Below are 14133 nucleotides of genomic sequence, written 5' to 3'. Positions count from 1 at the left end.
ATTCCTTGTATTTTTGAAATAAAAAACATGTTTGGTTAGTTGAAATTAAAAAAAAAGATAGTTTTTTGAAGAACAAAGTAGAAAATACTAAAATATATTGTTACTAGGATTTGAACTCTAATGCTAACTCATTAAATGAGACAAATTTATTAAATTAAATGCGTATTTTCATTGACTTTTGAAAATTAAAAACTGAAAACAACATTTTGTTGTTTTTAGTTTTCTTCACAAATTGAGTTTTGAGAATTGTTTTTATTTTTTGTCTATTTTGAGTTGCCAAACAAATTTTTTAGTCTAAAAAAAATAAAAAATAAGAAAAAAAAAAACAGTTACCAAACATATTACTAAGAAGAAGAATTTTACTTTGTTTTTTTAATTTTAAATTTTATATAAACAAAAATAAAAGGGAGAATTCAAACTCACTTAAACCCTGTATCAAATTAGGATTTAGTTTTTCTAGGGATAATCTCCCTAGGGTTTAGCCTTTTCTGGTTGAATAAAAAAAAAAAAAAAGCCTATATCGAATTAAACCCCGAACAAATTTGTCCACGGTCACTACTGGAAAGAGACAGAAAAGGAGAGATATCAAGGCCAAAGCCAAGGCCGCCGCCGCCCACCGGTAAGACTTGGGGTTGATTTAGGTTCTTTTTTTGCTCAGTTTTTAAAAGTAACAACTGTTGGTTTTGGTTTTGCCTTTGGCAAGTCATAGACATATTTCTGAAAGAAAGAGACTGACTATTAATTCCGAACTCGATCCCGCAAAAAAGAGACTGAGACTGAGAGGCCCCAACTCTATTGTAATTGAACTAACTAATGAATCTGTCTGTCACTTCAGTCCTTTGTTGCACAATTTGAAACTTTAGTGTTATTAAGGGTTTAATTTGTTAACACCCTTAAAATATAGGGATTAAACTGAAATTTTTCCTAAATATAAATACTCTCTCTCTCTCTGAGCCACCAGTCGTTTCAATTTTGTTTCCCTCTAATTTTGAAAGAGCTCTCTCTCTCTCTCTCTGAGTCTCTTGAGGTATCTCTCTGATACATTTTGATTTTTATCCATATTTTTCAAATTCTATTTTTCCTTTAACTAATAATTCTGATTCTAAATTTTGATTTTGATTTTGTAGTAATTTTAAATGGCTGCGTTTGGAGCCGCTGCGACCACGAATACAAATCCAAATAAATCCTTTGAGGTATGTATTTTTGATTATTCCAAGTATTAGTTTATTTATTTAGTTTTGCTCTTTTTATTTTTTAATGATTAAAATTTGAAATCATGTGCTTAATTGCTTGTTTGCTTAATGTTTCTTTAACTTTAATTGTGTATGAATTTATTTTCATAGACAAATTTGGAAGTTTACATTTTTTTTTTTTAATGATTCTTGTAGTGAAAAACATCAATATATATATATATATATATATATATATATATATATATATATATATAATATTAATCTGTGAATTAATTAATGCACTGAGTTAAATTAAATTTTTTATTATGCAAAGTTCAGTGACTTTTGGGACTATTACAGCGTTTTATTTAGCGTTCTGAGCCTTAGGTTTTGGACCTTTTTTTTTTTGTGTGAATATAAAGCCTTTATGTTATTATGAAGTGAAAAATTTGTAGTCAGATTAGTTTGTATGTGTTGGCTGAACATATAAAATATATCTGACTGGTTGAATTATACAAATATCACTCTTGCTGTGCTTCGTAAATTCTTAATTTAAACGTATTTGTTTCCAATTCTGTTAGGTTGGTAATATTCTTAACTGCTTCTGTATTTTCAAATTTAGGTGGCTCAACCTCCTAGTGATTCAGTTTCAAGCATTTGTTTTAGTCCCAAGGCCAATTACCTGGTTGCTACGTCCTGGGATAACCAGGTTTGTTCAGTTGGTTAATATGTTAACATCATTGTCATGTTGCTAATGTTTCGTCTCTTTAATCCTTTATTTGATTCTGATGGTTGTGATTTTGTAGGTAAGATGTTGGGAGATAATGCAAAATGGGGCTGCTTTAGGCAGTACACCCAAGGCCTCAATAGCTCACGACCAGCCGGTAAGACTAAAGTTCATAACATATACTATTAGCTTCTTGTTTTGTTTCTGAATCCAAAATGGCAATAATTATTTGCTTTGATTTTTTTTTTCTCCTTAAGGTGTTGTGCTCGGCTTGGAAGGATGATGGAACAACCGTCTTTTCTGGGGGCTGTGATAAGCAAGCGAAAATGTGGCCTTTGTCTGGTAATCAACCAGTGACGGTGGCCATGCATGATGAACCCATTAAGGAAATTGCATGGATTCCAGAGATGAACCTCTTAGTCACAGGAAGCTGGGACAAGACCCTCAAGTAAAATATCAATTCCTCTTTGCATTTACATTCCCGAGATTTCTTTATTAGGCAAGTTTGTTTAGTTTTTGGTCTAATGCTTACGTTTTTCTTTGATGAGTCTACTTTATATTATAAGCCATCATACTTTTACGCTAAGAGCCCCTTATTTATGTTGCTTTAGATAAAATTGTGCTGTCAACAATCATGGCCATTGACTAGAAGAATGATCATATCGTGGTTATGTAACTCATTTCCATGGTTGGCTTATATTTAAACCTAATGGTTGGTTCTGAGTAGGAACCTTGGATTGTGCTCCTTTTTTATTTAGTTTAGTATGAATAATCAATGGCTACTCAAAGGAAAGAAAATTTTTGAGGTTACGCATTTAATTTATGAGAAGATCTTTTGAGAAGTAACAACTAAGAATGATTTGATTCAGTATAGCGGGAAGATGGATGCCAGTTTCCTTTTCCTCTAGCTTTATTACATATCACTGTAGGGTAACATGTAAGAGATCATCTTTTCTTCATCAGTTTTCTGTTACATTGTGGACGAACACACAAAGTACAATGTTTTCTTTTGTTTTGGGTGATATAGGTGTGATTTTTACCGATTTTGTTGCTAATTGTGCAATTTTTTATTCTATATATTTGAACATATTTTGGAACTCACTAGTTATGACAATTATCCAGCATATGGTTTCTTTTGCACTATATATCGTTTTGCATGCTCTTGATCTATTATCTTTGCAACTTGATGCTTTTGTTCCCTTGACTGCTAATTGTTCTGTTGGTTTACTTCCAATTATTAGGTACTGGGATACAAGGCAATCAAATCCTGTTCATACTCAACAACTCCCTGATCGCTGTTATTCTTTTACAGTGCGGCATCCCCTAATGGTTGTTGGCACTGCAGATCGCAATCTGATAGTTTTCAACTTGCAGAACCCTCAGGTAACATTCTCATCTAATGAAATGAGCCAATAATGATTTTCTTGCATCTTTCTTTGACAATCAGATGCTTCATTATTACAAAAAAAACATTTTGTAAGTCTGGCAGTAATGTTTCGCACTTATAGTTTGATCAAGTTTGAGAACCTTTTTTGTCTACTTTTGATATGTAGATTTAGGCTTCTACAATGTGATCATGTAAGGGTATTTGCACAGTATTAGGGGATATCATTATATCAACTTCTAGCTTTTGCCGATTGGATAATCTTATTTTTGGTCTTTTTTGACCCTTAAAATTCAATTTGCTATTGCTTTTAAGTGTTCCAATGAATCATTGATTCTTCTCCACATCCCATTCCCCCAATGAATAATTGATTCTGTGTGCACGTGTTTGGATTTGATAGAAAACTTGATAGGGTGGAGGGTCCTGGCTTCAAATTTGTATTTCCAACTTGTTATTATTAAAAAATTATCAGCTGCTAATTGATTCACTGTATGTGACATTACATTTTGCTATTGTTAGCAAAAAGTTTTTATGTGATTAACTACTTCATTTATTTATTTTTCTGAATAGATTTAAGGCACTGATGATAGTCATTATTCAGTGCTTTCTTTAGCTTTTACTGCATTCCTTAGACTGCTGTGAAAGAAAATTTTGGGTTGAAAACACACGAAAAAACCTAGTGATCTGTAGCTACTAAGAGAGATGCTCACAAGTGCTAGAGCAAGAGAAATGGTTTCTATGTAATATAGAGCAGTGTAGTCGATACCGTACCAGTACCGGTATGTATACCGGTATCGAAACACCAACGTTTCGCACCGGTTTAAATACCGGCCGTACCGGTCATGTACTGGCTATACCGGCCGATTTCGGGCAATACCGGCCGATATAGAAAAAAACCTTTTTTTTTTTTTTTAGTTTTTAATTTTTGAATATTTGTAAAGACAGAATAATAACTTATTTACATTAATTTATTAGTATTATTTGTTTTCTTAGTATGCAATGAACAATTAAACTTTTTATTTTTTATATTGTGTTTTTTTTTCTTCTTCTAATTGATGCTAAAGTCCAAAACCATAAATAATTTGTTCTAAATTGAGGTAATGTTTTATGGTAAACTTTTATATTTATTATAATATATATATATATATATATATATCTATATACACACATGTGCGTATATATATATATATATATATTTATAAATATAAAAAATTACTGTAAACCCGAAACGGTATACCGGTATTGACCGGTACCGAAATATATCCTTCCACTGGTCAAACCGGTACAGCCTCCAGTACGAGATTGACTCCCTTGGTATAGAGACCTTTTTGTATCAACACCCTAAAAGGCTAGAGCATTTTTTTTCGTAACCCCGAGGAGTTGGATGCGGAATTATAATCTTATGACCAAGACTCCTTGCATATTATTTGCGGATGCTAGCAGCACGACTCACAAGTGCTTCCTCGTTTCTTGTTGCTAAGGATTCTTGTGAGTCCCACAGACAAAATATGATATATTATATTGGTTGGCATGTTTCTTTGTTTGCTTTTATGGTTCAACAAATGGGTGGCTTTATCGTCTAATCATTGCACAAGTGTGATTCTGGAAATATGTATATATTGTTGACATAAACATATATACCTGGTATTGGTTTACGTCTTTGATAAATATTTGGAAGCTTTGTGAACTGGGTATGACCAGTTTTTTTTCTTCTTCTTCTTCCCTTATGCGTGTACCTTTTAGGAATGGAATAGATTTCTTTGCCGTTTCTCGTTTCTATTAGTTTACTGTCTCTTTATACCAGAAACTAAACTACAAAGTATTTTGTGGTTTGCATAATGGTGATAGGAGTTGAGTAACTTCTTTGTTGTTTCAATAAGCACAAGTAGAACTCCGAGCTTCAGTATAAAAGGAGTTGAATTATACAATGGCCTTGTAATGCCTCTTCATGGGATTACAAATATCCTTGTTTTGTTCTTGTATTGTTATTAGAAAGTATATATGTCCATTGTTAAATTGCCGATTATCCCAAAAGCTTAAGTTATTGGGTTACGGTAAATTTAATCATTTAACCACACAATTCTAACACTCCCCTTCACATGTGGGCCGAAAATACCTTTTAATAGGTGAGGTCCAACACATGGGATTTTAAATGGGAGGTAAAGTGGAGGAGACAGGGATCGATCTCAGGACTTCTTGCTCTGATATCATGTTAAATTACCGATTGTTCCAAAAGTTTAAGCTATTGAGATATGGTAAACTTAATCATTTAACCACACAATTCTAACTACATAATAATGAGCAAATGGTTGAGATTCCGTGAAATTTCAAATGTAAATTGTGTTTGAGTCATTGAGAGTGCTCATTGTCTTATGTTCCCTTTATTTTGCTTTCAATTTTCAAGTCTAATCATGGGTCCAAATGCCAACAGACTGAGTTCAAGAGAATCACTTCACCTCTTAAGTACCAGACAAGATGTGTTGCTGCCTTTCCAGATCAGCAAGGTTTCTTGGTATGCAACTGCTTGTAATTACATTAAGTTAAATTGTCTATTTATGATTATTATTATTATTATTATTATTACCTTTTCTTAATGGTTGGCTTTTGACATTTCAGTCTTCTACTCCCTTATTTTGATAATTCTGTATTGTTGGATGTTCTCTACTATCCCAATATGGACAGTGTAATGTACTTGTTGAAAAATGAAAACTTTGTTCTTAGTATGCTCTATATAGATGCACAAATCATACTTTCTGAGTGGAGTTTGAATTTAGACATTGATAGGTTAGGGAACTGAGGCTGATTGTTTGTGGTTCAATTAGGGTCTTATCTAGGGTAGGAGCTTGAGAATTTTCTGGGATTGCCTATGTAGTCTTGTAATCTATTGAATACACAATCTTTTCTTCCTCATATGCAGTCTGTGATCTGGTATCTTTCTGTGCCAGGGGTATGTTTTTCCCATCAAGGTAGTGGATTTTATTCTAATTGTTCATTTGCATGAAAAGTGTGTTGGTGCTGTCTTCACCGTGTGCTTGATCGTGGCTTGTTTAACTGTTCCTTGATAGCCATGGAGACTTAAATATGCTACATGTTGTGATTATGCTTTAGTTGCTTGACTGTCCCTTGGTAACCTTGGATACTTAAATATGTCACATGTTGTGAAAGAGATTTTGCTACAAACTATACAAGAGTTATAAATAGATATGTGTCATGTCTTGTCTTTTTTTAGTGCAAAATTAATACCTGAGCATTTAGGGCATTTTTCATCTGGTTTATCTTATATTTAGTGTCACTTTGAAGGGTCTATTTGGGATTCGCTTATTTTGCTGAAACTAAAAACTTTTTGCTGAAAGTACTGTAGATAAAGGTAAAAGTTGGTTAAATAGTAATAAAAATAAGCTGAATAGTAAAATAAGTTAGCAAAAATAATTTTTGCCAAACGGACACGAAGTACTGCAAACATTGAAAAGGTTATCTTCCTGAAACTTGTCAGATCAGCTGACAGAATATCTTGGAATGAGGATCTAAAGATGTAGTGTCACAATACCTGAAAATTAGAAGTGAAAATGGAAATCCATTAGTTATGAAATTGTATATCAAATCAAGCAACAAAAAATCTTACGCAATATCAACGAGTTTTAAAGCTTTCAGCTGAAGAGGTGTCAGAACCACATACAAAGTCCTTGCCAAAATTAACCACCACAAACTGAGGCCATACCACTGGGTTTTAGTCTATTTTAGCTAAAGAGGTCGCACAACCATGTACAAGGTCCTAGCTAAAAAGTAACCACAAACTGAGGGCATTTAGATGGAAATTTTTAGTTGGAGGACTTTTCAATTGGAGTTCTTTAGATGTGTTGAACATCATGGAAATTCTAGCAAATTTAATAATGGAAGGGTGAAAATAAAAATTGCCAAGAGTTGTAGCTCTACTAGTTGGCATTTCCTGGTGTTACCAATGGAGACATAGAGCCTTAATCTAGGATCCAAACCTATATCCCAATCCTTGTGCACCCTCCATACCACAAATCAGGACATGCAACTTGACCCCGTACTTAAGTCATCCTTTTGTTTATCTTTTGTGGTTTCTTCCAGTTAAAGTTATGTGCTCTTTTTTATTTCAATTACCCTAAAGCAAAGAAAAATTATCTTTTTTATTTTCTAAAATTGAAAATTCTTCTCTTTCTCTCTCACAACCATTCCCTTTTGCCACCAAATCTAACTGCTCCAGTGGTGTAGAAGCTACACTGAAACCACAATTGAATATCCAGTGTTGGTAAAAGCGCACTTTTAAGTGTGAAACGGCCCTAGTTTGTTCCTAGGCATCAATATTTTAATTTCCATTTTGCATATATTAAAAAAAAAAAAAATGAAACGCCAAAGTCCCAGTGCTTTTCACCTCTAAAGTCGGGCACATTTGAAGAAGTGCGCCTAAAGCTTGCCTTTTGGTGCTTTATCAATAAGCTCAAAGCATGCTTTTTTGAACTTTTTAAAATGTTTATTTATTCATTATTATTATTATTATTATTATTATTATTATTATTATTATTATTATTATTATTATTATAAAAATTGAACCAAATATGAATTGCAGCCAGCTGATCACAATACTATTGAAATAAACCAGTGATTTATGGTAAACTATACACTTAAGCCCACTCCCCTCCACCTCTACATTTATTCTGTTGAATAATCTACTTGGTACCAACACTGCTATGCCTGGAAACTTTTATTTATTTATTCAGTATGTCTGGAAACTTCATGTTCATTCATTTAAAAAATGATCTAATTTATTTGTGATACTAATTGTTTAGTTATTTTAGTAGTTGATGTTAAACATATTATGAACTATGCACTTAGACTTACATTGACTAATACTCATTGAGTGAATAAGTGATTAAGAGAATGATGTAAAATGTTGTATGAATTATATAAAATGTTATATTTCAATCTATATGTTTATTTGATCACTTATTTTTGTATGCCCATTAGTAATTATTTTCAAATTTATTACATTATATTTTAAAGGGTAAACTACATATTGGTCTTTAACTTTTACACCATATTTCAATTTAGTCACTAATCTTTCAATTGTGTCAATTTGGTCCTTAACTTTTCAATGTTGTGTCAATTTAGTCCATGCTGTTATATCTTAGATAAAAATTGCTGACATGGTAAGTGGCCGAAATAAAATTTTAGTGTATTGTCACATCAATAAAAGCTAATTTTTTATTTTAGCCATTACACGCGTTATCAATTTTCATTTAAGATATAACGACAGGGACTAAATTAACACGGTACTGAAAGGTTAGGGATCTAATTGACACAATTGAAAGGTTAGGGACCAAATTGAAATGTGGTGCATAAATCGGGACCAAATATGTAATTTACCCAATTTTAAAAAATGCATGCTTCACTTCAATAAGGCAAATGCTTGCGCATTGCGCCTTGAGCCTAGGCTCTAGGAGGCCTTTCCCCTTATGTGCGCCTTGTGCTTTTTACTAACACTACTAATATCATGTCCCTTCAAGCCTCACCACTACCCTATTCAGCTCCTCCTCTCTCCATTACCCCGATGCGCTCAAATCCCCCGTGAGTACTGTTATGATCCTTACCTCTCCACTGATTCCAATGTCCAACTCCCCAATTTTGGTTCCAATTTTTTCTAGAAAGATTGTCTTGGTGTGGTTTGCTTGTCCAATCCAGATATTCACGCTTCTAGGCTTTTTATCGGTTGAGTGCATGAATACTAAGGGTGTGGTGGAAAGACTGAGGTGTCTAGAAATGAGTGTTTTGGTTTTGGGATTCTTTTGTCAGAGTTTTGGGCAACTAGAGCTGAAATTGAGGCGTGGACCGATTATCTGAGTGCATAACTGAATTGTGTTCAGAGTGCAGTTTCACGGACAAGGAGGATCATTAAAGTAAGTGTGTGGTCTGATGTTGTGATTGGTGTGGACAGGTCACCAAAACTGGGACACAGGATTTTGATAACTAACAGAAGAAAAGAAAAGTGGATTTGGGAGAAGGCAGTACTGCAGAATTTTTTAGGACTATTGGATCAATAATTAATACAGTGACTGATTTTGAGAGTTGTTAAAAACGGACAATATGATGATTTAGGTTTGAAACTTGACATTGATGGTCCTTCAAGCTACCCAGTAATAATTATAGAATGGTGTTAATTTAGAGTTTACGTAGTAGAAATTTCTTGCTTGATATAAACCTATTAGCTATTTTCCTGAGAAGTTAATGTTAAATTAAAGATCTGCTTTTGGTCAAAAGTATATCATTCTGAGCATTCAAAGTATTTTATGCACCTATAGTAACCTTTGAAAATTGTTATAACATCTAAATCACTCATTAAATGATTCAATTTTCTGGTTGACATGATCTTTTTGCTAGTACCATATCCCAGATTTCAAAAGTGCCCCTTTTTTGGCCAAGTTTGGCTTTTTCATCTTTCCACATTCACAAAAATGTCTTATTTATCTCTTGCTTTCTGTTGTCAAAAATTTTCTTTTATGTGTTCTGAATATGTGCAAATGTGCTTACTGGTATCATATTTCTTAATTTAATGTCTTGTTGCACCTCACATTTTTTTACCACATTTATTAGTATTGTTCAACTGCTTTGATTAGGTTTTCCCAGCATTATTCTGGTTTGGACTATAATGGATTCTCAGGATAATTGAATCTGTGTTGTTTTGTGTCTAGGTTGGCTCGATAGAGGGAAGGGTTGGTGTACACCACCTTGATGAGTCACAGCAAGCTAAAAACTTTACTTTCAAATGCCATAGAGACGGAAATGAGATATACTCTGTTAACTCTCTAAACTTTCATCCTGTAAGATTCTGTATTTCCATTTGATCTCCTTGCAAATTATTTATTTGATAGCTTGTACTTTTACTGACAACTTGAATCTTCACTAGATGTAGCTCTATTTCCTCAAGATTAGTGGACATATTAGTCTGTTTGGTGCTATCTCTATGTTGATCTGCTGCCTGCTTAAATTCTTATATGCCAACTCTCTGTTTCAGGTGCATCACACTTTTGCAACTGCAGGGTCTGATGGTGCTTTTAATTTCTGGGACAAAGACAGTAAACAGAGACTCAAGGTATCTTCAGATAAGCTCAATTCAAATTTGAACCTTTTTTCAAGGTTTTACTGCATTTCAATGAAGTTTAGGTTTTATCTTATTAATTCTAAACTGAATACAGATGCTTTTGTCAATGATTGTTTCACAAGCAAAATGTCTGTTTGTTGCGCACACAATATCACACAAACATTTTTTGCTAACCTATGTAATATTATCCTGAATCTATTGTACAATATCAGGCCAAAGAAAAAGGAATCAAATACAACTTTTTAACACAACTTTTTTTTTTCAGGCCATGGCTGTGGACTTAAAATAGCTGAAGTATATCTTTGTAACACAACTATTTATTTATTTATTTTTTAATTTTTTCAGGCCATGGCAAGGTGCAGTCAACCCATACCCTGCAGTACTTTCAACAATGATGGTTCAATATTTGCGTACGCAGTATGCCTCGTTTCATTGTTTCTTATAATCAATAATGATTCAGTTTCTAGACATTTGCTCTCTCCCTCTCTCATTAAGTGTCACCTGTTATCAACATAATGTGTGAATTTCATGAAGTTCTCTCTCTCTCTCTCTCGCGCGTGCATGCACATGCACATGCACATGCGCATGCGCACAGTGTACGTGTGCACACACACAAGAGACCTTTTCTTAGAAATGTGTAGAAGGGGTTATCCAATATTTACAGGATGTATAAGTAGCACTGCCATTATCATGTTGTAGATATCTTTGAAGCATTCTGTTTTGGAAACATTCACATACAAATGGAAAAAGTTTGGCTCAAACATGTTTGGATCTATATTTTTCCAATTTACTATGTGGCAATTGAAGTGACTAAGACCATGTGTAATTTTAGTCAAGTGACGTTTTTAATGAGTCATGTGACTTGTTTAAATAATATACATAAATATTATTATAAATCACCATGTAATGAGTTGGAAAAGAAAGCTCAAAACATGTTTGGAGCCAAACTTTGTTTCATACAAATATGATAAAAGGGTATATCCAATATTTACAAGATGTATAAGTTGGGCTTCCGTTATCATGCACATACGCACAGTGTACGCGTGCACACACATAGGCCTTTTCTTAGAAATGTGTAGAAGGGGTTATCCAATATTTACAGGATGTATAAGTAGCACTGCCATTATCATGTTGTAGATATCTTCGAAGCATTCTGTTTTGGAAACATTCACATACAAATGGAAAAAGTTTGAGAACACTTTCTAGTCCTGGGATAATGTTTGTGGTATGGAAGAGATCTGATTGAATCAGATCTAGCTGATAGGGTCAATATCTGGGCTCCAAACTTTCATAGAGATTATTATAGTTTTTACAACTGAATAATGGACACTTTTGGCCTGAAACCTGTTTGCCAAAAGCACATATTATTGTAAATTGGCTAAGGGAATACGATAGTTTTTGTTCCTTTTATTGTTTTATTTAAGCTGGAACTGAATTTCTTTATGATTATTATTTTATCTGAAGGTGTGCTATGACTGGAGTAAGGGTGCAGAAAATCACAATCCAGCAACAGCAAAGACCAACATTTTCCTGCATCTGCCACAGGTATATTCATCTGTAATTCTGTATGTTTTAAAGTGTATATAATTTGTTTTATACACTGCTTGTCTATCCTTCGGAACACCCTGGTGAAAAGTGGTATTTTTTTTGGATCCAGGAGTCTGAGGTTAAAAGCAAGCCACGAGGAGTTCAAACTAGAAAGTGAAGGTTGTGCTCATTACAAGACTTACAACAGCTCATTAAAAAATTGGACATTAGCTTTTTTTATTTATTTATTTATAAATTATTATTATTTTCGGCTTGGTATATTGATGAGACTTTTTATTTCCCTTCCTTGCCTTTCCCAATTACTGTTGAGTTAATTTTCTGCGTGGATACATAGGTTAGAAACTTAGAAATGAGGTTCCTCTGGGGGTTGTTTGTTTTGTTTTTGCTTTTCCCTGCATCATGACATGAAAGGATATGAAGATTTTCATTTGGTTTTTTGTTCCATGCCTTACAAGCTTCTGAGCTTTCTCACACCTGGTTGTGTGCAAATTTCTATGTTTCTAAATGGCATTTAAATGTTAGTCCGGTTACGCAGAATGTTTTTCCCGTTCAAGATATCCGTGTGAGTTAATTGTTTGATTATTGGAGTCTAACTTGATTATTTTTATCTTCAGCTTTTTGTTCCTTTAGAGTTCGTATGGATTCAATACTTTGGATGATATTTGCCAATAAATTCTACATCCCTTCGCATGCAGCCTTTTAAGGAAGAAGGCTTGTTTGGTTTGACGGAAATTGATTTTCGGAAAATATTTTCCGTATTTATGGGTGTTTGGGGAAATAAAAAATGTTGTTTGGTTTGACGAAAATTGATTTTTTGAAAATATTTTCCGTATTTATGGGTGTTTAGGACAATGAAAAATGTTGGTCAATCGGAAATTATTTTCCTGTCTTTTGGCAAAAATTAGTTTACGGTTGAAAAATATTTTACATCGAACTCAATTCAACCTAAATCACATAACAAAATAGCTAAATAATAAGGTTATGCTTGGTTTAGGTTAGATCACTCAGTTCTATTACTCATATCTTGTTTTTTGTGGGCCGGCCAAGTGTTGTTCGGCTTTATTTTTTTTTTCAGCCACATAACTAATCACTCAAAAAGGTAAAGAATGATGAGAAAAAATGAGCTTAGTGGCAAAACATTAATAAAACATACAAAAATGTAGACATGGCAAAATGGGCAGGTCGGGTTGGGTTCAGGTTGGGTCAATCGGGTTGTGGGTCAAATGGTTCACATGTTAAAAACGGGTCATTTTAAACAGGTTAAAAACGGGTTCGATAATTAGATTGCGGGTCAAGTTGGGTCGGGTTGACTTATATTTTTTGTAAGCGCACAATTGCACCTGGCCCTAAGAACAGTTACGGGCTCAGGCCCAATGAGCCTTAAACAATATGAATTTGTAGAGTGTGGGCTTGAAACCCAGGTTAGAAGTGACTAAGGATTAAATGACAAGTCAAAGATTGCTAACACTTGAAAACAACAAGGAATATTGTAAATCAACCTCCTCGGACGTAAGCCGAGAGTTGTTCTTATATTATCTCTTCCTCTTTTTTCTTTTCCTTTTGGATTACAAAAAAGTCAGTCCTTCTTTCTGTTCTAGGTTGCTCCTTAAATACTCCTCTTTTTGATACTTTGTACACGTGTTGCCCCAACTCCCCCTTAGCCTAGATATTTCTTTTCTCAGTGCCTTTGAATAGTAACCAGAAGTTTCCCTTCCACTGTTCAGGTGTCACTTCCCTATTAATGCGGCCAGGGTGGTAGGTGCAGGGTCTTTAATGTGGAGGTGGTAGCCTTTATCTTTGGTATTTCTCTGACATCGGTGCTTCTAGGACATTCAAGGGTTCCCCCTCTTTAACCATTGGTCTTGACCGTGTCATTCCCTAACCTTTACCATGAAGTCCCGGGTTCTCCGGTGTCCGTCCGAAGGGAAATTCACTCTCGGCTAGATCCTTGGATCCTCGGCGTATAGGCCGACCCGTAGTACTAACAAGTTCTAAACCCAAGAGCAGGTCGGCCTTCCTTAGCATGGCCCAAAGGCCCACATTCCCATCAGGGTCTTTTTACTCCCCACAATAGCTCCTCAAAACTCTAATTTTCAACGTCCGAGGAGAAAAATAGGGTTTTGATCCGACGAGAACTTACTCCACACACTTTGTGAATAATTGCACGTGTGGAAATCGT

At 34.2% G+C, this 14133-nt stretch overlaps 1 protein-coding gene across 2 annotated transcripts; it reads left to right on the top strand.

Annotated features, from left to right (window-relative positions):
- The first annotated feature begins 421 nt into the window (after nucleotides 1-421).
- LOC142637014 (protein RAE1) lies at nucleotides 422-12391 on the top strand. Of its 2 annotated transcripts, none has more exons than XM_075811304.1 (12): nucleotides 422-619; nucleotides 1128-1193; nucleotides 1795-1881; nucleotides 1979-2056; nucleotides 2157-2347; nucleotides 3141-3282; nucleotides 5715-5795; nucleotides 9997-10125; nucleotides 10320-10397; nucleotides 10752-10823; nucleotides 11871-11951; nucleotides 12064-12391. In XM_075811304.1, exons 2-12 carry the CDS (start codon nucleotides 1137-1139, stop codon nucleotides 12109-12111), a joined length of 1044 nt encoding a protein of 347 aa, XP_075667419.1. In that variant the 5' UTR covers nucleotides 422-619; nucleotides 1128-1136; the 3' UTR covers nucleotides 12112-12391. The 2 variants fall into 2 exon arrangements, with proteins under 2 accessions (XP_075667419.1, XP_075667420.1); XM_075811305.1 differs by lacking the exon at nucleotides 422-619 and adding an exon at nucleotides 958-1027.
- The last annotated feature ends 1742 nt before the right edge of the window (nucleotides 12392-14133 follow it).

This window comes from Castanea sativa, chromosome 5 (assembly GCF_040712315.1).
Source record: "Castanea sativa cultivar Marrone di Chiusa Pesio chromosome 5, ASM4071231v1".
Lineage (NCBI taxonomy): Eukaryota > Viridiplantae > Streptophyta > Magnoliopsida > Fagales > Fagaceae > Castanea > Castanea sativa.
Note: the sequence above shows the minus strand (reverse complement) of the source record. Positions and strands in the feature narration are given on the sequence as shown.